Genomic DNA, 26044 nt, shown 5'->3' with positions numbered 1-26044 from the left:
TTTGTTGCCCTTCATAGCAAGCCATCCTGCGCTTACATTTCAGCAAGATAATGCCCACCCGCACATGGCGAGACTTTCTACTGCTTGTCTTGGTGCTTGCCAAGCCCTACCCGAGAACGTTTCGAGCAATATGGGCAGACCCCTCCAACCACCTCACGATTTTGACGATCTGACTCGCCAGGTGGACAGAATTTGCATGTATCCCTCCAGACGACATACGACAACTGTGTGAGTGAACGCCAAGGCGAACAACTGGTTGCAACATGGCCACAGATGGACCGACACGTTACTGACGTACTCGGTTTGCCAAGCTCTTCCGTCTCGAGTAAATCATACATTTTGCCTGAAATTTGTTACGATTTCGTCGTCTGCACATGTACATCACATCTGTCGATTTCCGTCCCATTCTGATAAATCCTTCATGGTGTGCCGTTTGTTTCGTCTTGGTGCATATCATGGTACGACACATAGCATCTCGCATGAAGTTTTAGTATAGTTATTAAGTACTGCCAAGGCACTACAGTCGACTCAGCTTACTGAAATCATCACGATCTGCCAGCGGTTTTTACAGCTTTCAGCTGCGAAGTGTTAAGAGCTGTAGGCAGAAACAATAGCCGGCTAAAGAGCTGTGAAGAGGCGTTGCCGTAGAGACGCTTATAAAATAGTTCCATGGAGACGCGAAGGAGCTTACAATGCAAAATGAATAAAGGCAGTGCCGGGTTTGTCAGCTAGTAATAAATTGAAACATACTGAAAATTTATTTTGCCCCTGATATATGTGTGTGGTTCGTCAGAAATAAGGGCATCGTCAGAAGTGGCCCAGGGAAGTGTGACAGCACCGCTGTTGTTTCCTGTACACGCGATTTGGCGGACAGCAATGTCCGGTCGTTTCCTGGTGATGCTGTGGTGTGCGGTAAGGTGACGAAATTGAGCGACTGTACGCCGATACTAGACTACTTAGGCAAAATCTATAGCTGATGTGACGAATGGCAGCTAGCTCTAAACGTGAGAAAATGTAAGTTGATGTGGCCCAGTGGGAAGAACAAACCTGTAATGTTCAGATACAGTATTACTAGTGTCTACATATCTAGCTGTAACGGTGCAAAGAGAGATGAAGTGGAACGAGCATATGGTAGGGAAGGCGAATGGTGGACTTTGGTTTATTGGGAGAATTTTAGTAAATATAGGACGCTGGGGGATCTATTCTTGAGTACTGCTCGAGTGTTTGGGATCTGTACCAGGTCAGACTGCAGGAACACACTGAAGCAATTCAGAGGTGGACTGATAAGATTTTTTACCGGTAGGTTCAAATAACACGTGTTACGGGAAAGCTTCGCGAACTAAAATGGGAATCCCTGGTGGAGGGGGGGGGGGAGAAGAAACGGTGTTGAGGAAATTCAGAGAACCAAGATTCTACTGCCGCCAACATACATTCCGCGGAAGGAGCACGAAGTATGAGAACACAGGTCTCATACTGAGGCATATAGACTAGTTCTTTCCTCGCTCTATTTGCAAGTGGTACAGTAACGGAAGTGAGTAGTACTGGTACACGGTACCCGCCGCTTGCGGTGTAACGATGTAGATCCAGCAATTTATTTATTTCATTAACAATACAGAGTAACCCGCAGCCTTGAAATCTAAGGTGGGTCACATGCTTCTAAATCCAACAGAAAACACTTCTCATTGTTACAGTCACACTGGTATACAGTTGTTAAGGTTTTTTTTCAATAATAGAAAGAACATAATACACAAAAATTTCTCTAAGGTTACAGCGAATTGTGTGCTTAACAATTGTTAAAATGGTTCTATATAATTTGTTTCTGCCTAGTTGATGAGACTATAATTTATATAATGCAAATGTCAGATAAAAATAAAAAGAAATAAGTAATACAATGAGTGTAGTGAAAATAATTTGCAATATGTAGAGGGATGTGATATACTGTCTCTGGATGTGTAATACAGCTCATGTAGCATGTTGGTTGGTAATGGCCTATTTCTATCTATTTCGGGTGAGAATCGGTAGAACCTCGAGCTATTCTCATCTGAAATGGTTGGTGCATATGTATGTTTACTGTGTTTGTATGTAATTGTATATTACTGGAAATGTTGCAAGTCAGGGCACTACACTATACTCAGCAGCTGTTTGTTTTATTGTTGGTAGTTACGGTATAGTCTCTGTGATACCTTAGATACATACACGTGGTATTATACAGGTTAAATACTGACTGAGCATTTGATACATGGAATACATGAGTTTTAGCTTTACATGAGAAATTCACTAATGTTTGCAAATTTCTTAGTAGAAATTAAATGTAGTTCATTGCTACTTGAATGCATTATTCGTTAAATAACTTAATACATTACATTTTTAGTTTGTACGTACTTTATATAGAAAATACATTTGATATATAAAATTAATTCATTGTAGCTTTAAACAGAGAAGAGAATACGCTTTTATCTATAGACAATAAGACGAACAATACATTACGGCTTGTGTGCAGTATACTTCAAACACTATGCAATATGTCGTTGGGAAGTAGGAGCCTCGGAATAAAAGTTCTTCGAGCCTCCCTCTTTCCCCTCCTAAGCAGTGTTACGTTATTGCTGGAATGTTACTACGTGGTGTCAGTGTTTGCTTTATGATTGTTATTGCCTGTTGTGTTGTTGGTGACTGTGTTCTGGTATGCAGTGTCATGCTCCGTTGGTTTGGGTTCCTTACGTGTTCATGCCTTCTGAGTCATGTTCGCTTAGTGTTTTCGTTCCTTCCTCCGTTTCGGAATCTGTGGTTGTGCTTGTGTCCTCCCACGTGGTTTGTTGTGTTGTCTGCACCTCCTTGCGTATGGGTTTGGCGCTTGTACTCTTCATGCCGTGTGTCAGATACAATAACGGCTACGGTATTTATTGTGTTTCAATCATCGCGATTACGTATTATTCTGGCGATGTTACTGTCGTTGTGCCAGCGTGTTTCATAGCAGTGTGACATGTTATGGTGTTCCAGTTTCTCCGCAAACGCATATTTCATTGTTAGTTAGTGCATGCGGTTTAAGTGTAGAAATGCCAAATGTGAAACAAAGCAGAAGTCAAGCCGTTTGCAGTTTTCCCTCTTCCGTCTCATAGTGCTCAGACAGCATGGCACATGGGCGGCGGCGTCCACACACATGTGGGAGAACGCTTGCAGAGTACTAAAGAGTTTCTGCCTTACAAGGGGAGGCCGCCAATTGTGAAATTCAGATTCGATTCATACTGCGCATAATAAAAGCTCATGGCCAGAGGTGTAATGTGGCAAAGCACCAAGACGCACTTCTCAGCCGTTGTCGAGAAAATCGACAGTTAAAAGAAACCGTTGGCGTGAAATACTCTCTACGATTTATAGTTTCCAACATAGTCGTGGCGCAGCGGTAAGCGCTCGGGTTCGTAATCCGAAGGTCGCCGGATCGAATCTCACGCCATGCAACCTTTTTTTTATATTTGTTTTTTGTAATATATATATATATATATATATATATATATATATATATATATATATATATATATATATATATATATATATATATCGTGGGGTCTCTACTCTAATTCGAACGTTTGACTTACATTATACGTATTCGTTTCGGAATATCGTTTCTACGTCTTCCGTTAACTACACGTGTAAACATTATGAAGACAATTAATAACATTTGTGAAATACAACTTTGTTTGCGGAAAACATAATCATATTCGAAGTCGCCAGTTTTTCCACGACAAACGACTTTCAACAACTTATTATATGCATAATTGTTGCAACTGATCGCCGGGAATATATATATATATATATATATATATATATATATATATATATTTGAATTACAAAAACAAATACTAAAACGAGATTCGATCCGGCGACCTTCGGATAACGAACCCGAGCGCTTACCGCTGCGCCACGACGCTGAAAGAAAATATAAATCGTAGAGAGTATTTCACCGCAACCGTTTCCTTTAACTGTCGATTTTCTCGACAACGTCTGAGAAGTGCATCTTGGTGCTTTGCCACATTATACCTCTGGCCATGAGCTTTTATTATGCGCAGTATGAATCGAATCTGAATTTCACAATTGGCGGCCTCCCCTTGTTAGACGTATTGGGGAAAATCCTGCCTGTCCCCTTCAGGCCGAGCAAAACCCCCTTCCCTGGGCGCCAGAAAGTACAAGGGCTATTGGGAAAGTGAGGAACGGTAAGTCGCGAAATGCAAACCACTGTGAAAATCCGACGAGGCTTTTCACAGACATTTTTGGCGGTGTCTGTAGTGTGTCCGTCAATCGCATCAAGACGTTCCTTTCAGTTGTGAGCGCACTGTGAGCGGGTAGAGGTCCCTAGAACAACGATCTCTCCCGCCAAGTAGGAGGGGCCGCTGAGAGGCTTCGCCTTAAGGGGGGGCAGGACGTCAAACAGTCCGACTTGGAGCCGGAGAGCCACCACACAACATTTTTAATTTCCACTGTCTATACTTTTACAAATAAAGTCATACAACTTTGTCAACACGACCAGGAAGGATTCAGGATTCAAACTCACAGCAACGTAAGTTCAAAAGTATAACAAAATAATTTTTTTTACGTGTGAAATTTCATCATTTTTGCACTTACTATTAGCTGCATTTGTTGCTATAGGTACACTTTTCTTCATAAGTAAGGGAGATTCTTCGATGAATTTTGCACAGCATACAACCCATACTTACAAGTGTATGAAACTCTAGAATTTATTTAATTAATGAAAAAATGAATGACCTGTTACATTTTAAACTTAATGTTTAGAAAAAACTCAAATTTTATGGTTAATTATCTCAATTTTTAGCACTGTTTTTAATAGATTTGGAAAATTCTCGAGTTTGATACACCTGTACGTATGGTTTGCATACTGTGCAAAATTCATCGAAGAATCTCCCTTACATATGAAGAAAAGTGTAGCTATAGCAACGAATGCAGCCAATAGTAAGTGAAAAAATGAAATTTCATGTGTAAAAATAATATATTTTGTTACATTTTTGAACTTCCATTGCTATGAGCGTGAATCCTGAACCCTTCCTGGTCATGCTGACAAAGTTTTAAGAATTTATTTGTAAAAGTATATACAGTGGAAATAAAAATGTCCTGTGGTGCCTCTCATGCTCCAAGTCGGCCAGTTCGATGTCCTACCCCCCCTTAATGAATGCAGCCCACCTAACACAACTGCCACGCACTTCCTTCTTCATGGCAATTCTCAGCCGCACTCTGCAGGGGCAGTGAAGACGCTCCTGCAGCCTTTTCGATGGGAAGTTTTCGATCACCCACAACAGAGCCCTAATTGGCTCGTCCTGAGTATCATCTCTGTTCACATGAAACGCTGGATACGAAGACAACACTTGGGCGCAGGTTACGCGCTATAGACCACCGTAGGGAACTATCAGAAAGCTGCCTCCTATAACCATGGTGTTGGAAATTTGGTATAAGACTTCGACAAATGTCTCCGTCGGAGCGGCGAGTATGTAGAGAAGTACCTGGAAGGTGTAGCTAAATGTGCACATAAAACAGGTCTACATCTACATATACATCCATACTCCGCAAGCCACCTGACAGTGTGTGAGGGAGAGTACTTTGAGTGCCTCTATCGGTTCTCCCTTCTATTGCAGTCTCGTATTGTTAGTGGAAAGAAGGATTGTCGGTATGTCTCTGTGTGGGCTCTAATCTCTCTGGTTTTATCCTCATGGTCTCTTCACGAGATATACGTAGGAGGGAGTAATATACTGCTTGACTCCTCGGTGAAGGTATGTTCTCGAAACTTCAACAAAAGCCCGTACCGAGCTACTGAGCGTCTCTCCTGCAGAGTCTTCCACTGGAGTTTATCTATCATCTCCGTAACACTTTCGCGATTACTAAATGATACCTGTAACGAAACGCGTTGCTCTGCGTTGGATCTTCTCTATCTCTTCTATCAGCCCTGTCTGGTACGAATCCCACACTGCTGAGCAGTACTCAAGCAGTGGGCGAACAAGTGTACTGTAACCTACTTCGTTTTCGGATTGCATTTCCTGAGGATTCTTCCAGTGAATCTGTCTGGCATCTGCTTTACCGACGATCAACTTTATATGGTCATTCCTTTTTAAATCACTCCTAATGCGTACTCCCAGATAATTTATGGAATTAACTGCTTCCAGTTGCTGACCTGCTATATTGTAGCTAAATGATATGGGATCTTTCTTTCTATGTATTCCCAGCACATTACACTTGTCTACATTGAGATTCAATTGCCATTCCCTGCGCCATGCGTCAATTCGCTGCAGATCCTCCTGCATTTCAGTACAATTTTCCATTGTTACAACCTCTCGATACACCACAGCATCATCCGCAAAAAGCCTCAGTGAACTTCCGATGTCATCCACAGGGTCATTTATGTATATTTTGAATAGCAACGGTCCTACTACACTTCCCTGCGGCACACCTTAAATCACTCTTACTTCGGAAAACTTCTCTCCATTGAGAATGACATGCTGCGTTCTGTTATCTAGGAACTCTTCAATCCAATCACACAATTGGTCTGATAGTCCATATGCTCTTACTTTGTTCAGTAAACGACTGTGGGGAACTGTACCTAACGCCTTGCGGAAGTCAAGAAAAACGGCATCTACCTGGGAACCCGTGTCTATGGCCCTCTGAGTCTCATACAATGAAGGCTTTCACGACCGGATGGTACTGTTGTTGATAATTCTTCCGGGTTATATGGGCGTGGACCATGGAATTCTTCTATTCCTAACGTTTCGTCCAATATTACGTTGGACAACTTCAGAGGTATGGCTGGTCCTGCGGAGTCCTGCCTCTGAGTCTGGTTTTCGCTGTGGTTTCCATTTCCGAACAACCCTCGTAGCTGACGCGTCTGCGACGTCGAAAGAGGGCCGCGACACGTGGGCGGCTTTGGGAACGACGCGTCCAGCCCTGAGTGACGCAGCCGTGTGTCCGCAGGTGCACTGCCTGTACGAGAACGAGAGCCGCAGCGCGCTGCTGGGGGTGTGCGCCCTGCCGTCCCCCGGCAGCGACGGCGCCCGCAGCGGCGGCGGCGGCGGCGGAGGCAAGTCGGCGCCCACGCCGGCGGCGTCGGCGGCGTCGCGGCGCTCGGCGGCGGCCGCCCCCAAGAAGGCGCCTCGGGCCGCGGCCCCCGTCCCGCCGTCCACCCGCACGCTGCGCTCGGTGCCCGGGCTGCGGCAGCCGGGCCGCCACTGGGACATGCACAACGCCTCGTCCACCACCACCACCAGCACCTCCACCAGCTCCCCCAGCCCCAGGTAACTCGCAGCAGCCCCACAGGCACGTTCACTGTCATCAGGTGAAACTGTACGGTTCCGGAGACATTCTCAAGTCTCGTACATAAAACCGAACTAGTATCCTATGACTATAACCATAGAGTAAATACCTCTTGAGTGAGCACTCACATGCGCAGAACAGATTTTGTGTTGTCAAAATACATTGCCGGCCTGGTCACGTGATCTCTGGAAGTCGTGTGTTTGTGTGTATAGCGCCCTGTATATTTAGAATGTCACTACATCTCTAGTACAGACGGATTCTTTTCGTACGTGTCGTGGATTATTTATGTATGTTGCGCAGACATTTTAGCAGTATCCTTTTGATACCGGTAATAAACCAGCTACGTAACTTTTAAGTGCAAGTGATATTGCAATCTGATTCTTTGCGATAGGTGTCACAGTTCAGATGCACTCGATTTTTGGTAGTTTTCGGTATGATACGGCACTTTATAGTATTACAGAGCCTGACGTACATTTTTGCAGTGGTAGTCTTGCAAAACGACTTGACAGTACGCTAGTACTTTCGCAAGTGTCCGAAAAACACCGAATTTCCCACACATTAGCGATTATATCCCTGCTAATTCGTCCTGTTTTCTTGTATTTCTGCGTATTTCTTTTCTCGTTTTTGGGACCTAAAGCACAATTTTTCTTACTGGTGGCACTTTGAGGTAGTTATTTAACGCATTTTAAGTACTTTCTCCCAGTTCATTAAATAAATAGTAGACGGAGTAATCTGTATACATAATTGACAAGTCACTGATAAATGCATGGAGGATAGTATTTACTGAAACAACTAACCTTTCCCTTTCCTGTTCCACTAGCAAATTTACGAGAGGAAGCGATTGTTTGTAAGCTTTTGTACGAGCCGTAATATCTATTATATAGTCAGAAAATGGTAGAAAAATATGTCTACAGAATCAAGTCTTAATTAATGCGTCTCGAAATTTTTATACGTATACAGTGTCTCTTACTAAAATGAAAACTATAATTAGAGCTACATGGTATGTACCCATGAAAAGTTACTATCCCTCCTTTCACATATTTTTCTTTGCATCCGTAGCAACAATGTAATTCACCATCGCTATTACACTATCAACAAACGGTGAAACACAACAAAAACTCTTGGTATTATAAACTTCAAACGCTACAGAAAGCACACACGCACAGCGAAGTCCCGAGATCACGTGACAATCCTGGTTTAATGTTGACAACATGCGAAGAACGCAATGCTCACTCCAGAGACTATAACATCAGTCACTGTTGGAATCAGCCAACTCATAGAAACTTCGTAGGGATCACATATGCTCTGTCGGCGATGAAGCAAGTGGTTGACTTCGGTCTAATCGTACAATACCGAGGAATTGCTATAGACTATAAATGAGATTGCTTGCCGGCCGGGCTGGCCGAGCGGTTCTAGGCGCTACAGTCTGGAGCCGCGCAAACGCTAGGGTCGCAGGTTCGAATCGTGCCTCGGGCATGGGTGTATGTCATGCCCTTAGGTTAGTTAGGTTTAAGTTGTTCTAAGTTCTAGGGGACTCATGACCTCAGAAGTCAAGTCCCATAGTGCTCAGAGCCATTCGAATCATTTTTTACAAATCACCCGTGCGATCCATTCTAGGATATTGCTCAAGTGTGTTGGATCTGTACCTAATAGGACTGACAGGAGATACTGAATATACACCGAAAGGGCAGCACGAATGTTCACATGTTTGTTTGATCCGTGGCAGAGCGTCGCAGAGTCACTGAAGGAACTGAAACGAACGACTCTTGAAGATAGAACGCAAACTATCTCGAGAAAATCTGTTATAAAGTTTCAAGAAGCTTCTTCAAGTGACGACTCTAGGTACATACAGGAGTACGAGGGTTGGAACTTTAATAGCGACAATTACTTATTTACAGTTCGTACAAAATAAGATACGTGTTCCAAAGTTTTACTAACCTTCAAAGTAGTCACCAGTATTGTGTGTAACCCGTTGCCAGCGATGTGGAAGTCGTAGGATACTCTTAGCAGTGCCAGTTGTGTTGACAGTTCGAGCGGCGCGGTCTGATGCCCGACGAATTTATAGCAGTTCTGAATCGAATGCCGTGAAGTGTTTCCTTCAGTTTAGAAATAGAGTTGAATTCACTAGGGCTTCAATCAGTGGAGTGCTGTAGGTAGTATAACACTTAGCAGCCCCATCAGTCAAACAAATCGGTAACAGCTTGCACTGTACGTGCTTGAGTATTGTCCTGTGAAATGATGGTCAGGTCCTGCAGAAAGTGTCATCACTTCTGTCTCTAAGCTGGTCGTAAGTTGTGTTCCAAAAATGAACAGCACAGAGACAGAAGTGATGACAGCTTCTGCAGGATCTGACCATCATTTTCTAGGACAATGCTTTGACACGTGACCGCGTCTCCTCACAACACGGCCGACCCATCACTGACCTTGGTTCTCACCGACTTCAGTTTGGCGCCAACCACGATTCAGTACTGTTCCTTAATGTTCAGCTTCGCCGCTTTATAATGTGTGAAAAAATTGACGATCAAGCCGAGTGCAGCTGCGCACTGTTATCCCCTTTTCAAAAAGCGCAAAAGGTTCGACCCATCGAAATATACAAACGACACACGTTAACGATTATACGATGTACGAAGCTTCAGTTCTGGAGTGTCGTATCAAGTTTAATGGCGGACGGAAGAAAGTTCAGGACGAAGATCGCTCTGGTCGGCCCTCTGTGGTCACTGACGGACTCAAACCAAGGATTGAAACAAAAATCCAAGTAGACAGGCGTTTTACAATTGCTGGACTACTCACATTCTTTCCAGTCATTTCAGGAACTGTGTTGTACGAGATTTAGTTGTAGGTCTGGGCTGTAAAGAAGTGTGTGCCAGGTGCGTTCCACGAATTTTGCCAGACGAACACAAAACAAACGAATGCCAACTGCATCAACATTTCTCATTCGCTGTCAAAAGCACGGTGGTGAATTTTTCAGTGAGATTGTCACTGGTGGAGAGACTTGGGTACCACATTTGGAACCAGAAACGAAGCGTCAGTCAGTGGAATGGCATCTTTCACAATTCCCAACGAAACCTAGTTTACGGTGTCTTGGGATCGTAAGGGTGTCCTACTCATCGAGTACATGGCTAGAGGTGAGACGATAAATGCAACGGCCTATCGTAAGACGCTTCAATGACTTCGTCGCACAATTAAAAACAAGCGACGCAGAATGCTAACCATTGGAACCATCCTACTTCACGATGATGCACGTCCGCCCGCAGGGAGTGTGACACGGGACTTGATTGAGCCATACAGTCCGGACTTAGCCTCAACTGATTTTCACTTATTTTCCTAACTGAAAGATTTTTCGAGTGCACAACGCTACCGAATTGATGGTGAACTTAAAGAAGCCGTTAATCTCTGGTTCAGTAGCTTGGCAGCCTGGGTATGCAGAAGACACATGAAAGCTGGTAATATGGTACGTCAAGTGCCTGAATTTGAACGCTAACTACGTAGAAAAGTAGCTTGGCTATGATATTTTGTGTAAAATACAGTTTCGTTTAATTGTTTCTAATAAAAGTTTCTGTAGAAGCAAACAGTCGCTGTTTTCCACGGGGTGGCCGAGCGGTTCTAGGCGCTAAAGTCTGGAACCGCGCGACCGCTACGGTTTAAGTGGTTCTGAGTTCTAGGGAACTGATGACCTCAGAAGTTAAGTCCCATACTGCTCAGAGCCATTTGAAGCCTGTTTTCCAAATGCCCTCGCATTGTTTTCCGCGATCCGATTTTGATGAAATGTCGCCTATACAGTGTCCCTAGCTACCTTTGAAAATTCCTGTAGTAGTTTTGGAGATTTGTGTGTTGAATGATAGGTAGGGAAACAAACGCAGACACCACGGTTTTACAGCTTTATTATTAGTGCACATAAAAAATCGGACCTTACTTTCCAAATAACCCTCGTTGATGCTGTTAACATGTCTTGTTATATAATCATTTTAGCCAGGACGTCTTTGAGATTATCTGGCTGCCTCTGCTTCTCGGCTTTAGATATTTGCTTTGAAGTGACTGTTCTTTAGCACCAACCACAAAATACGTGTGATCTACTGTATGACACGGACATAATAATATACATCCAAAATATCTTTGGATGACGTTAGATACGACACTTTCTTTCAAGGAGCACTTGACACGAACATCGGCGAAGATCAAAGCCAGAAACAACATTCGGCATACACTCTGAGGCTCTCGCTGGGGATCGCCAGCAGACACTCTCCGGCATCAACACACAGTTCGGTGTACTCAGCAGCAGAGTACTGTGCACCTGTCTCGCTTAATAGTCCACACGTAAAAAAAGACAGACGTACAGCTTAACGAGGCCCTGCACATTGTTAGGGGGTCAATACTGGCTGCTTATCTCGAGCCACATTCCACCTCCTCATATCAAACGCGAGAGCGCGCTACTGCATGAATACCAGAAGATTGCTAATAACACCGTCCTTCTAGTAATGGTCGACGTATTCCCTGCGGAGCGAAAAAGGCTAAGATCAAGACATCCCACTCTCATCACAGATAGGATTCATGGAAACTAAATTCAATCCCATCGATGAATGGAAACGTTTTTAGCAAGAAAACAGTTCCTCACAATGCCTAAAGCTGCCTCACATCCTGAAGAAACAAAAGGATTAGACCAGCCTCGGACAGTTCAGACTCTACCCTGAACCGCATCCGAACGGGCCACGGACGATGTCCAGACACACTTTACCATCCTTGAACTGTGATGTGGAACGACAGACAGTTGCTCGTGTTGTCTGCACATGTGCTGTACGTTGCTACAAGGGTCCTTTCGAAGATACCTGTCAAAGCGACGGGTGATGATATAAAATACATACAAGACCTTGATATCCATAATAGCTGTTGTTATTTTATGCTGCAGATCTGTGCTTAAATGTTGATGTGTAGTAGTTCTGTAATGATTGTATATGTATTGGCATACGATAAATAAATAAATAAGATGCTACTAATGGTCGCCTGAAAAAATGTAGAAAATGCATAAAGTAACTCCCCCTCACACCCCCCTGTCGGGGACCAAGACCCATTCGCCAATTACGGGGCTGACAGTAGCAGACGATGTTTGAAACGTCCCCTTACTTAGAACAATTATACATGACTGTGCTTAAACTGACACACAATATTTTTAGCGCAACGCAATCTGACTTTCAATAATCCCTACAAAAGAATGGCCCTGACTAACATTAACCTATACGTTTCACAAATCGCTTACCTCACAAAAATCTTGGTTACTCGAACTACTGCAATACAGCGAGCGCCACTACTGCCAGCTAAATAAAAGATTCAAACTACGGAAGGCACTAACTACTGATAGGGATAGTTAGCAAATGAAGGATTTTTAATAGAGAGCAAACAATGTACTTCCCTTAACAGTGTTGCAAAATCATAATATACATAGCAGTTCATGACGTCCAGTCTTACAAATTTCAAAACTCCGCCATTTCTTTCCCCACATCCACCACTGCTGGCGGCTCACCTCCAACTGCGCAACGCTACGCGCTGTTAACATCCAGCTGCCCAACACTACAATGGCAGACAACAATGCAAACTAGCCACAGACTGCACACAGCACAGCCAGTGATTTTCATACAGAGCGCTACGTAACGTTTCCAATAAGAAAACATAAACAGCCTACTTACATGTTACTGTGGGCCCTATTGCTATCTCCAATACCTTGAGCCGCCATTTTGCGGACGTTCCGAGCTCTTCCCACTATGAACCTGCCTTCCTCCATCGGAAACGAGTGGAGGAGGCTCGGGCGATTCGTTCTCTTTCCAGAATCGTGAGTGCTACAATGCCGCCTTTACTATGGCGGAGCTAGATCATGCTCTCAGTTCATCCCGATCCTCCGTCCCAGGGCCAGACGCCATCCACATTCAGATGTTGCAGCACCTTTCTCTCTACTGGCCATTAAAATTGCTACACCAAGAAGAAATGCAAATGATAAACGGGTATTCATTCGACGAATATATTGTACTAGAACTGACATGTGATTACATTTTCACGCAACTTGGGTGCATAGATCCTCAGAAATCAGTACCCAGAACAACCACCTCTGGCCATAATAACGGCCTTGATACGCCTGGGCATTGAGTCAAACAGAGCTTGGATGGCGTGTACAGGTACAGCTGCCCATGCAGCTTCAACACGATACCACAGTTCATCAACAGTAGTGACTGGTGTATTGTGACGAGCCAGTTGCTCGACCACCATTGACCAGACGTTTTCAGTTGGGGAGAGATCCCGAGAATGTGCTGGCCAGGCCAGCAGTCGAACATTTTCTGTATCCAGGAAGGCCCTTACAGGACCTGCAACATGCGGTCGTGCATTATCCTGCTGAAATGTAGGGTTTCGCAGGGATCGAATGAAGGGTAGAGCTACAGGTCGTAACACATCTGAAATTCAACGTCCACTGTTCAAAGTGCCGTCAATGCGAACAAGAGGTGACCGAGACGTGTAACTAATAGAACCCCATACCATCACGCCGCATGATACGCCAGTATGGCGATGACGAATACACGCTTCCAATGTGCGTTCACCGCGATGTCGCCAAACACGGATGCGAGCATCATGATGCTGTAAACAGAACCTGGATTCATCCGAAAAAATAACGTTATGCCATTCGTGCACCGAGGTTCATCATTGAGTACACCGGCGCAGGCGCTCCTGTCTCTGATGCAGCGTCAAGGGTAACCGCAGCCACGGTCTCCGAACTGATAGTCCATGCTGCTGCTAACGTCGTCGAACCGTTGGTGCAGATGGTTGTTGTCTTGCAAACGTCCCCATCTGTTGACTCAGTGATCGAGACGTGGCTGCAGGATCCGTTACAGCCATTATGATAAAATGCCTGTCATCTCGACTGCTAGTGATACGAGGCCGTTGGGATCCAGCACGGCGTTCCGTATTACCCCCCTGAAGCTACCGATTTCATATTCCGCTAAGTCATTGGATCCCGACCAACGCGAGCAGCAACGTCGTGATACGATAAACCGCAATCGCGATAGGCTACAATCCGACCTTTATCAAAGTCGGAAACGTGATGGTACGCATTTCTCCTCCTTACACGAGGCGTCACAACAACGTTTCACAAGGCAACGCCGGTCAACTGCTGTTTGTGTATGAGAAATCGGTTGGAAACTTTCCTCATGTCAGCACGTTGTAGGTGTCGCAATCGGCGCCAACCTTGTGTGAATGCTCTGAAAAGCTAATCATCTGCATATCACAGCATCTTCTTCCTGTCGGTTAAATTTCGCGTCTGTAGCACGTCATCTTCGTGGTGTAGCAATTTTAATGGACAGTAGTGTACTAACGGATGCACAGTGTGGCTTTCGAGCGCGGAGTTTTGCAGTTGACCATCTCGTTACTTTGTCCACACACGTCATGAATGGTTTTCTGCGGAAATGCCAGACCGCGGCCGTGCTTCTCGATTTGGAGAAGGCCTAGGACACCTACTGGAGCACTGATATCCCCCGTACTCTTTACACGTGGGGCTTCCGTGGCCGCCTGCCCTGTTTCCTTCAGGAATTTTTAAAAGACAGTTTTTAAGGTGCGTGTGGCTTCTGCCTTGTCTGACACCTTTATCCAGGAAAACGGTGTGCCTCAGGGCTCCGTCGTGAGCCTCGTCCTCTTTTGCTACCGCAGTTAACCCTGTAATGGTCGGTCTCACCGGTTGCCTGTTTGTTAACGATTTTGCCATGTATTGCCGTTCTCCACTTCCCTGTTTTCAGCTGTCTTCTCTTATGCCAGTTGGTACTGACGTATAGTCCTTTTTTAACTCCTTTCCGTGTTCTATAGTTCTGTCCTGGGCGCGTATGGCCCCAGTCTTTTCTCGCCCTAAAGCAAAACAAAACCAAACCAAATCCCCTGTCGGTAGTACACGCGTTGCTACCTGTTGGGCGGTGCCGCATTAACGCCCCGGCACGGCTCGCCCTGTTACAGCGGCGGAGAGTCCAGCTCGGGCGCCAACTCGTCGGCGGAGGAGAACGCGGCAGAGGCCCCCCGCGACGGCGGCTGCCCGCTGGCGGGCAAGAAGCGGGGGCTGCAGCGCCGCCCCCAGCAGCAGCCGGCCAGGGCGGACGCCCCCGCCGCCCCCGACGCCGCCCAGGAGCAGCCCCAGCAGCAAGCCAACTCCTCGGACGGGTCCGCCAGGTCGCCCACCGAGCAGGACAGCAAGAAGGTGAGGCAGCTCGCGCCGGCACCCCGCTCTCATACGGCTCCCGGGCGCACAAGTCACCATTCATTTCTACTTTCAGTTCACTCGCTGGTCTGAAGCCATATACTCCTCACCTGTAACAATCTCTTCGCTTCAGAGTTTGTAACACGCCCGGGAGTACGAATGGGTGGGGTACTACCTTTTAAAGTGGTTTCTCGTTTCGTGACCGTGCGCCCTGTCCACACCACGTACCTGGTAATACCGCGGCGGTCGCACTGTTCTGCTCCACACTGCTGCTGGCTTGCCTGAAGTTATCTATCGAAATATACAAGAGAATAAGGGGAGCCACACAACGTTAAAACACAACACTGTTCGACGTCTGGCATGAACAACTATATTCTGAGACGATTAAAGGAAACTCGCAGGTTGCTCTGTTTAAATTCGAATTCAGAAGTGTTATCCCAATTTTGTTTTCTTTCAAATTCTGAAGGTGGCAGGGGTAAAATAAAAGGATCGGAAGGCTATTTACAATTTGTACAGAAACCAGATGGCAGTTATAAGAGTCGAGGGGCATGAAAGGGAAGCAGTGGTTGGGAAGGGAGTAAGACAGGGTTGTAGCCTCTCCCCGATGTTATTCAATCTGTATATTGAGCAAGCAATAAAGGAAACAAAAGAAAAATTCGGAGTAGGTATTAAAATCCATGGAGGAAAATAAAAACTTTGAGGTTTGCCGATGACATTGTAATTCTGTCAGAGACAGCAAAGGACTTGGAAGAGCAGTTGAACGGAATGGATGGTGTCTTGAACGGAGGATATAAGATGAACATCAACAATAGCAAAACGAATTAAGTCGGGTGATGCTGAGAGAATTAGATTAGGAAATGAGTTTTGCAATTTGGGGAGCAAAATAACCGATGATGGTCGAAGTAGAGAAGATATAAAATGTAGACTGGCAATGACAAGGAAAGCGTTTCTGAAGAAGAGAAATTTGTTAACATCGAGTATTGATTTAAGTGTCAGGAAGTCGTTTCTGAAAGTATTTGTATGGAGTGCAGCCATGTATGGAAGTGAAACATGGACGATGAATAGTTTAGACAAGAAGAGAATAGAAGCTTTGGAAATCTGGTGCTACAGGAGAATGATGAAGATTAGATAGGTAGATCACATAACTAATGAGGAGCTGTTGAATAGGATTGGCGAGAAGAGAAGTTTGTGGCACAACTTGACTAGAAGAAGGGATCGGTTGGTAGGACATGTTCTGAGGCATCAAGGGATCACCAATTTTTTATTGGAGGGCAGCGTGCAGGGTAAAAATCGTAGAGGGAGACAGATGAATACACCAAGCAGATTCAGAAGGATGTAGGTTGCAGTAGGTACTGGGAGATGATGAAGCTTGCACAGGATAGAGTAGCATGGAGAGCTGCATCAAACCAGTCTGAGGACTGAAGACCACAACAACAACATCCCAATTAATGGATGATTAACAGTCCACAAAAATATCATTTAGACCAGCGTACGCGTAACCGACACGACGCGGGTGATTGTTGATGATGCGGAAGGGAATGATCGAACGAAAGTTCTTACGCTCGTCACACATACAGATACCTGGTAATAGTCCTCCTTGTCACTAGTAATGATATAACACTGTTCGTAAAGTTAATTTTTCAGTTCTCAGTTGTACGAGCGTGCGCGTAACCGTCGCGGCGCGGCTGATTGTTGATAATGCGGAAACGCGATGACCGAACGCACGTCCTCACGCTCGCTACAACACACTGGCACTTGACTGCACTCTCTTATGGTAACTACTTTTTGCTCATTCACATTAGTTCATTCTGGGAGACCGAACACGGCGCGGATGATCGATGCTGTGCGACACGCAACGAGAGGAAACACGCTCATTTTTAAGTTACTACTCGACGGGCTTTCCTCTGAATCGCTTCCATATTTCATCACTTCACTGTAACGGCACTTGTAGCAACACTTCAACCTGAATACTAAAAAGGCCTCTCACATGCAGAGCTGCACACTACACAACATAACAATACCGTGTCCCGTGCTCGACTCCCTCCAGACGCGGCTGCCCGCAAAGATACTCCACAACTAAGCCAGCGATATGACAGTACGCTTACAAGTTGCCCTACACCCGTTGTCCTCAATTATCTCATGAATACATTTCCATCTCTGCAGTCTGTCGTACATACCATAGGGAATTTCATGTATAAGGCGCAGTCAAATGAAAACTGACCTCCCGCTTCTACGGGACGTGGAATGGTTCCATTCAAAAGTAATCGCCGCACACGTTAAGACACTTATCGCAGAGAGAGACACTTATGAATTCCTGTTTCGTAGAACACGGTCGGCTGTTGACGGGTTCTTAACTACACCCACTCTTGCGCTTCCTCGTCCGAATGGAACCAATGTTCACGCATGCCTTTCTTCCGGTCGCCAATGACCTCAGAACCACGCGGTGAAAGATCCAGACTGTACACAGGATGTCGCAGTGCTTCCCAACCGAATCGCTAAAGCGCATACTTCGTCCGAACAGGATGATCCGTCAGTCGACATCCCAGTGCATTTTGACATTATGGTGCGTCGCAGTTTTTGCAAAGTGTCTTCATAGCGCTGAGCGTTCATTGTCGTTCCACGATCGAGAAACTCGACGAGCAGAAGACCCCTGCACTCGCACGAGGTCACGATGACCTCAACACGAGTGGAGGTGGCGCAGTGGTTAGCACACTGGACTCGTATTCGGGAGGACGACGGTTCAAAGCCGCGTCCGGCCATCCTGATTCAGGTTTTCCTTGATTTCCCTAAATCGCTTTAGGCAAATTCCGGGATGCTACCTTTGAAAGGGCACGGCCGACTTCCTTGTCCATCCTTCTGTAATCCGATTGGAGCTATGACCTCGGTGTTTGGTCCCCTCCCCCAAATCAACCAACCATGACCTTAAAGCGACTTGAAGTTTTTGTATGTCCATCCTATTGTCTGGAGGTTTGAGTGACTTTGGCCGTTCACTTAGGTAATAAATTATTATGTGGATACCACTTTTGGTGCTTCAGTACACAATCGTCAGGTCTTGACTGACGCTGAGGGGGTTAACTCAAATCGTATACACGACTTGATCAGTGGTGAACATCTGTGCACTGGTTTCCGCAAACTACTGCTGGTGTGTGTTGATGGTTGGGGAGAGAACATCGTTGTTACAGGTAGTCGGTGGACACAAGTACATAGATGTTCGCCACTGCTGGAGTCGTGTGTACGATTTCAGGTAACCCCCTCAGTGTCAATTACGGCCTGAAGATGGTGTATCGAACCGCCAAAACAGGTATCCATATGATAAATAATATCATAAGGACGAATGTAGGTGTTCCATTTTATTGCATTATCGGAGATTACCTGAACAGCTTTAAATTTCGTGGCTGTCAGGCAGGATCATCTTCCCTCACGATAACGGCCGGCCCCACACTGCCAATCGGACGGAGGCTACACTTGAGCGATTGACTTGGGAAGCACTGCAGCGGCCTCCATACCGCCTGGATCCTTCACCGTGTCGCTTTCACATTCTCGACGACCTGAATAAAGACATGCAAGGACGTCGGTTTCAGTTTGACAAGGAACAGAAAGAGTGAGAACGAGGAGTGGTAGTTCTGCAAGCTTCGCAGAAGAGTTTCTGTGAAGTTTGGGAGGTAGGAGACGAGGTACTGGCGGAATTGTAGCTGTGAGGACGGGTCTTGAGTCGTGCTTGGTAGAGCACTTGCCCGCGAAAGGCAAAGGTCCCGAGTTCGAGGCTCTGTCAGGAAGTTCCACATCAGCGCACACTCCGCTGCAGAGTGAAAATCTCATTCTGGAAGAGTGAGAACGGTAGTGGATATGCCAGCCGCCGACCGTATTCTACAGGACAGGAACTGATAGTCTCGTCTTAACGCATATGCTGATTGCTTTCGCATCGAACCAATCCATCGTGTACTGCAGATGAAATGTTTTCACTTGACTGCCCCTCAAATTTAGCTAAATAAAAACATGTAACAGGAAGTCTGAGAGACTGCGGCCGCCGTTTCATGTGGCGGTGCAATGCGACCACTGTGGCCGGCGGTTATCACTTTGAAAAAACGCTGTAGCCATAAATTTTCTGAATAAAGCCATCTGTATCGCTTAGAGCAAATGTCGGAGTAAGCCAACGGCGTACTATCTGGAGTAGCGCTATGCCTAGCAAAGCATTGCGGTTTTCAAACGAACCTGTAGTTTCCTGCCAGATTTTCTTTTACTTTTTCCAACGTGAGATTTTTAGAGAAATTTGAGGTGGTAATTGGTCTTATAGCTTACAGCCATTTAAAAATTAATCCGTTCTCGCATATTTGAGATTTCAGACGCAATCTCTACGACGTTCATTCAGTCCCCAGGAGCCAGTCGAGGAAATACAGTAGAAGCACACTGGACTCGTATTCGGGCCAGCGGCGGTTCGAATACCCTGATCCAGCTGTCCCGATTTAGATTTTGAATCATTTCTTTAAATCGCTGAACGTGAAACCTTAATTTTTCTTCCTTCCTACGAAGAACCGGACTAATGTACTTTTGTACAACGTACTTCTTGCTTACAGAAGTTGACGACAATCTACTGTAGCACGCATACTCTCTCCAGTGTAAGATATTCTTCTGAAGATGTCTGGGTGGCTGTGAGCTGAAATATCGTGGTAAGATTTCGGCGTCATCCGGCTCCAATCTCGACAAATCATAGAATTCTCACTAAGCTGAGAAAACGCCTACCTATAGGTAGACATCAGTATTGTAGGCTGTGGGGCTAGTGGAGTACTTTCACCGTTAACATGTCGGCTTGCCAACACGCTAGGGATAATGACGTCATTAACATGGCGGAAATTTAAAAATGCAGAATTCCACTGATGGAAATCCAAAAACGCATGATGGGATGTTAAAAAATATATCCAGGACTCGGCAGAAATGCTGGGAAGAAGTTCAGGGGTCTTGAACAAATCGAGGATAGGAGCCCGTGTCCGGAAACGTCGTGCAAAGACGCTACCGAGCGTCAGAGTTATATGTGCCGGCGCCTGCCACTAGGCAACCCCTTCGGCAACAAACGTGGCTTTGTACACTGATGTACCGTAGCCAGAACATCCCGCGATGTTGTTTGTTATTCGGTGATAGCTACTGATTACCACGACTGTCACTGGGGAAGAAGGAGCTAGCTACTAGGTAGAAGGGCCTCACCTCCTATGAACGTTCCCTTGGTGGATCAGACACGGCTTTCCTTCTGCAGTTTATTTTTTTCTTATGTACCGAAACATACTGAACATTTTGGAGGGTTCCAGGAGATAAATATACTGCGCACTGAAACTTACTCCGAAAGGATCATTGACCGCATTCGTATGAGACTGGGCCGTTCTACGCAGCAGCCAGCTCGGTCTTCTCCAGTGTCGATCGTGGCAGTCAGTCGCCATCACTGAGTAACAAACAACACCGCGAGACGTTCCGGCTACGGTATGTCAGCGTAGAAGGGCGGGACGACTGAGTGGCAGGCGGCGGTGAAACGCCCCGCTTATTACGCAGGACACGACAGGTAGTTTAAATTGCGGAAAGGGGCCAAAATAAGGGGCTGTCAGTTACACTCGAACATACAACTTTATTGTTTGATCAAACATTACAAGAGACCAAAAAAAAATTTTTTTTAACACACAGCCATAATCTTTGGGACTTAATTACCGGCTGAAAGCCACTTTAATTTTAAAACGGCTGAAGGCCAATAACTTACAACGCAACCACAGTCATAAATTTAAAAGGCAAGCCTTATCTTCAAACAGTTCTTTAGTTAGGCTGAAGTAAACAAGTTAAATTCAAATCGGCTGAAGGCCTAACACTTAAAACTCCATAACTTTAATATTTTTTTAATATCAAAGGCCTTACGTGAAACAGTTCTTTAATTTAGGCTGAAAGCCTTAAGAGCAAAAGAACTCAAACTCCAAATCGGCTGAAGGCCCAAGACTTAAAAAAAAACGCAACAACATTAAAATTTTTAAAATTCCAGAGGCCTTACGTGACACAGTTCTTTGAACTAGGCTGAAGGCCTTAAGAGCAAAACAAGTCGGCTAGAAGCCATACAAGTAAAAACAAGAAGAACAAATGAAAAAAATGGGGGACTACACTCGAGCGCTCAGATGTTAGAGGGTCGGCCTGGAATTCCACTAATGCTTGCTTAGGTGAGACAGGCAGTCGGGCCAACCATTCACGATCCGATGACAACCCAACCGATCGACAGTCAATGGACCCATGATCAAGATCAGTTCCGCTCCACACTTGCACCAAAACTCAAACAATGCTAACAGCGGAGACCGGAACAACAATCAGAACGGATCCCAGACAACACATAAGCGGTGGACGACTCGAATACACATCGTCTAATGAGACGACCGACCAAACGGCCAAGCAAGGTCGTTGCCACTGAAATCATGTGTGTCGGCAATCGTCGGGCGAGTGACGGCTATTCGCGCCTCGCTGGCGCTGCATGCCCCGTTGGTGCTGCAACGCGACTGCTCCAACGGACCAACTGCTACGCATCAGCTCGGAGATAGCAATAAAATAACTGGGCAGTGAACATCACAGGCTACACACAGTATCACAAACACCTGGACAAAGAACGCGACCAATGCTAAAAGCAGCCACTGTGCAATCACCAGGATGAACCACGAGTTGAGACACACACCACAAACCATAAGCGATCGGCGAGCAAATACACGTCGTCCGGTAAGACGACCAACCGACGATCAGCCAAGACCATTCCCAGCCATGTGTGCCCGCAACGGTCGGGCGAGTCAGAGCTATCCGAACCTCACTACTGCCCAGCCCCACCGAACTTCTGCTGCATCCCAACTGTCAGACTGCCCAGTCCGAGCTCCACTGTTGGCGTGTTCCAACTCGCTTCATTGCCCGGTCCGAACTGCATTGCTGGCGTGTTGCAACTCACTTCATTGCCCGATCTGAACAGCATTGCTGCTGCGTTGCAACTCACTTCATTGCCCGGTCCGAACTTCATTGTTGGCATGTTCCAACTGACTTCATTGCCCGGTCCGAACTGCATTGCCGGCGCATTGCAACTCACTTCATTGCCCGGTCCGAACTGCATTGCTGGCGCGTTCCAACTCACTTCATTGCCCGGTCCGAACTGCATTGCTGGCACGTTCCAACTCACTTCATTGCCCGGTCCGAACTGCATTGCTGGCGCGTTGCAACTCACTTCATTGCCCAGTCTGAACTGCATTGCTACTGCGTTGCAACTCACTTCATTGCCCAGTCCGAACTTCATTGTTGGCATGTTCCAACTGACTTCATTGCCCGGTCCGAACTGCATTGCTGGCGTGTTCCAACTCACTTCATTGCCCGGTCCGAACTGCATTGCTGGCGCGTTCCAAATCACTTCATTGCCCTGTTCGAACTGCATTGCTGGCACGTTCCAACTCACTTCATTGCCCGGTCCGAACTGTATTGCTGGCACGTTCCAACTCACTTCATTGCCCAGTCCGAACTGCATTGCTGGCGCGTTCCAACTCACTTGATTGCCCGGTCCGAACTGCATTGTTGGCGCGTTCCAACTCACTTGATTGCCTGGTCCGAACTGCATTGCTGGCAGTTCCAGCTCACTTCATTGCCCGGTCCGAACTGCATTGCTGGCGCGTTCCAAATCACTTCATTGCCCGGTCCGAACTGCATTGCTGGCGCGTTCCAACTCACTTCATTGCCCGGTCCGAACTACATTGCTAGCACGTTCCAACTCGCTTCATTGCCCGGTCCAAACTGCATTGCTGACGCATTCCAACTCACAACATTGCCCTGTTCGAACTGCATTGCTGACGCATTCCAACTCACAACATTGCCCTGTTCGAACTGCATTGCTGGCGCGTTCCAACTCACTTCATTGGCCAGTCCGAACTGCATTGCTGGCGCGTTGCAACTCACTTCATTGTCCCTTCCGAACTGCATTGCTAGCACGTTGCAACTCACTTCATTGCCCGGTCCGAACTGTATTGCTGGCACGTTCCAACTCACTTCATTGCCCAGTCCGAACTGCATTGCTGGCGCGTTCCAACTCACTTGATTGCCCGGTCCGAACTGCATTGTTGGCGCGTTCCCACTCACTTGATTGCCTTGTCCGAACTGCATTGCTGGCGCGTTCCAACTCACTTCATTGCCCGGTCCGAACGCATTGCTGGCGTGTTGCAACTCACTTCATTGCCCGGTCTGAACTGCATTGCTGCCGCGTTCCAACTCACTTCATTGCCCAGTCCGAGCTCCACTGTTGGCGTGTTCCAACTCGCTTCATTGCCCGTTCCGAACTGCAATGCTGGCGCGTTGCAACTCACTTCATTGCCCGGTCCGAACTGTATGGCTGGCGCGTTCCAACTCACTTCATTGCCCGGTCCGAACTGTATTGCTGGCGCGTTGCAACTCGTTGGACGATACACGATGACTAGGAACTAATAGCAGTCCGGCAAAGATAATACGGCAGGGCCTATATCGATAAGCGCTGCTGCTGCCGCTCACGGGCAGGCAAGGTAGCAACTCAGTGACACCAGTAATTGAAAATTAACATAACGAGGTGGCAGTTACGGTAAAAACAGGGTGTTAAATAACAGATGGCACGAACACGAGCCACGCACGGCTTAGCCGGTGCTTGCAGCTTCGACGCTCTGTAGCGCCGCTGGGTGGCGCTTCGAGACACACGTTGCTGTCTTCGATTGGTTCCTCAAGACACCCTCTACAACGATATTGGTGTGCCTGTGTCGCTGAAGAAAATAATGCAGCGTGTTATTTATCCACCGATACCAGGCAGCGATTTTCAGTTAAAATGTCCTCCGCTCTGATGTGTGTGTAAATACAGGTTGTGACGCAGAAGCAACAACATATGGAAGTTCGGGTCTGGCCGTGAGTCGCGCACAGGATAGCCAAACGGTTAAGGCGGCCGCTGCCGTAAATTTGGAAATCCGGATTCGGGTTCCGATCCGGCACAAATGTTAACTGTCATAATTCCTTTATACAGCTGATAGTTGTTCGTTTTCGCTACTGTGAATACATTTCATATATCCTCTACAGTGCCTCGAAGTTTGTCGCAACTTTTCTGGGACACCCTGCATAAGGCCAATATGCCGGAAGTAACACAGTTGTGCATTCTGCCCTGTTCTCTTCCCCTCTCCGACCAATCCCAGTGTAGGAGGGAGCCAATCGGCATGTAGTTCCAATAAATTAATACATTTTTAAAACTGGAACGGTCCACGTGTGTACTGCCGGCCCATAGTGTCCAACAGACGACCAGAGCGGGCGAGACAATTACACCGACGCCACCACAGACGCCGACGCCAGCGTCTCAGCGCCCGCCGACGCGCGGCTGCAGGCGCGGATCGCGGTGAGAACGCCTCGCAGGGGGAGGGGATTTAAGATGGCCGCCCGCCCTCAGGAGCTCAGCTCGTCAGCGCACCTGACGATGGCCACATGTCTGAGCGCCGAAATATTGTGCTTGTTGGACACTATGGAACGGCAGTACACCCGTGGACTGTTCGAGCAAGAAATACGCCGAGAGAAACTGAAGAGTTTCACATTTTTAAAAATCCAACTAGCCAACTTATGCTTGTAGCGCTTTCCCCTCCCAGTCTCTGGAAGTTATTAAAATGCTGCCTCAAAATTGCGTCACGTTCGAAGATATTTAACATAAAATTATCAGGATGGTGCATAAGTCCGGAGCGCTTTAGTTTGTATATAGGTATTCTGCTTGCTAAGAGTTTATTTATCGAGTGTCATTTTTTATTTGGAGTTCACTGTTGCTGTCTGAGTACATACACTCCTGGAAATGGAAAAAAGAACACATTGACACCGGTGTGTCAGACCCACCATACTTGCTCCGGACACTGCGAGAGGGCTGTACAAGCAATGATCACACGCACGGCACAGCGGACACACCAGGAACCGCGGTGTTGGCCGTCGAATGGCGCTAGCTGCGCAGCTTTGTGCACCGCCGCCGTCAGTGTCAGCCAGTTTGCCGTGGCATACGGAGCTCCATCGCAGTCGTTAACACTGGTAGCATGCCGCGACAGCGTGGACGTGAACCGTATGTGCAGTTGACGGACTTTGAGCGAGGGCGTATAGTGGGCATGCGGGAGGCCGAGTGGATGTACCGCCGAATTGCTCAACACGTGGGGCGTGAGGTCTCCACAGTACATCGATGTTGTCGCCAGTGGTCGGAGGAAGGTGCACGTGCCCGTCGACCTGGGACCGGACCGCAGCGACGCACGGATGCACGCCAAGACCGTAGGATCCTACGCAGTGCCGTAGGGGACCGCACCGCCACTTCCCAGCAAATTAGGGACACTGTTGCTCCTGGGGTATCGGCGAGGACCATTCGCAACCGTCTCCATGAAGCTGGGCTACGGTCCCGCACACCGTTAGGCCGTCTTCCGCTCAGACCCCAACATCGTGCAGCCCGCCTCCAGTGGTGTCGCGACAGGCGTGAATGGAGGGACGAATGGAGACGTGTCGTCTTCAGCGATGAGAGTC

At 46.8% G+C, this 26044-nt stretch overlaps 1 protein-coding gene across 1 annotated transcript in view; it reads left to right on the top strand.

Moving 5' to 3' along the window:
* LOC126210005 (mucin-19-like) overlaps positions 1 to 26044 on the top strand; it is a 282532-nt gene that overhangs the window by 173455 nt on the left and 83033 nt on the right. The window contains exons 8-10 of the mRNA XM_049939112.1: positions 6964 to 7041; positions 7138 to 7283; positions 15280 to 15517. Of these exons, the coding sequence (XP_049795069.1) occupies positions 6964 to 7041; positions 7138 to 7283; positions 15280 to 15517 (462 nt within the window). The remainder of the gene's footprint in view (positions 1 to 6963; positions 7042 to 7137; positions 7284 to 15279; positions 15518 to 26044) is intronic.

The sequence above is a fragment of the Schistocerca nitens genome, chromosome 10, assembly GCF_023898315.1.
Source record: "Schistocerca nitens isolate TAMUIC-IGC-003100 chromosome 10, iqSchNite1.1, whole genome shotgun sequence".
NCBI classification, from domain to species: Eukaryota; Metazoa; Arthropoda; class Insecta; order Orthoptera; family Acrididae; genus Schistocerca; species Schistocerca nitens.
This window is presented reverse-complemented; position numbering and strand designations above follow the sequence as displayed.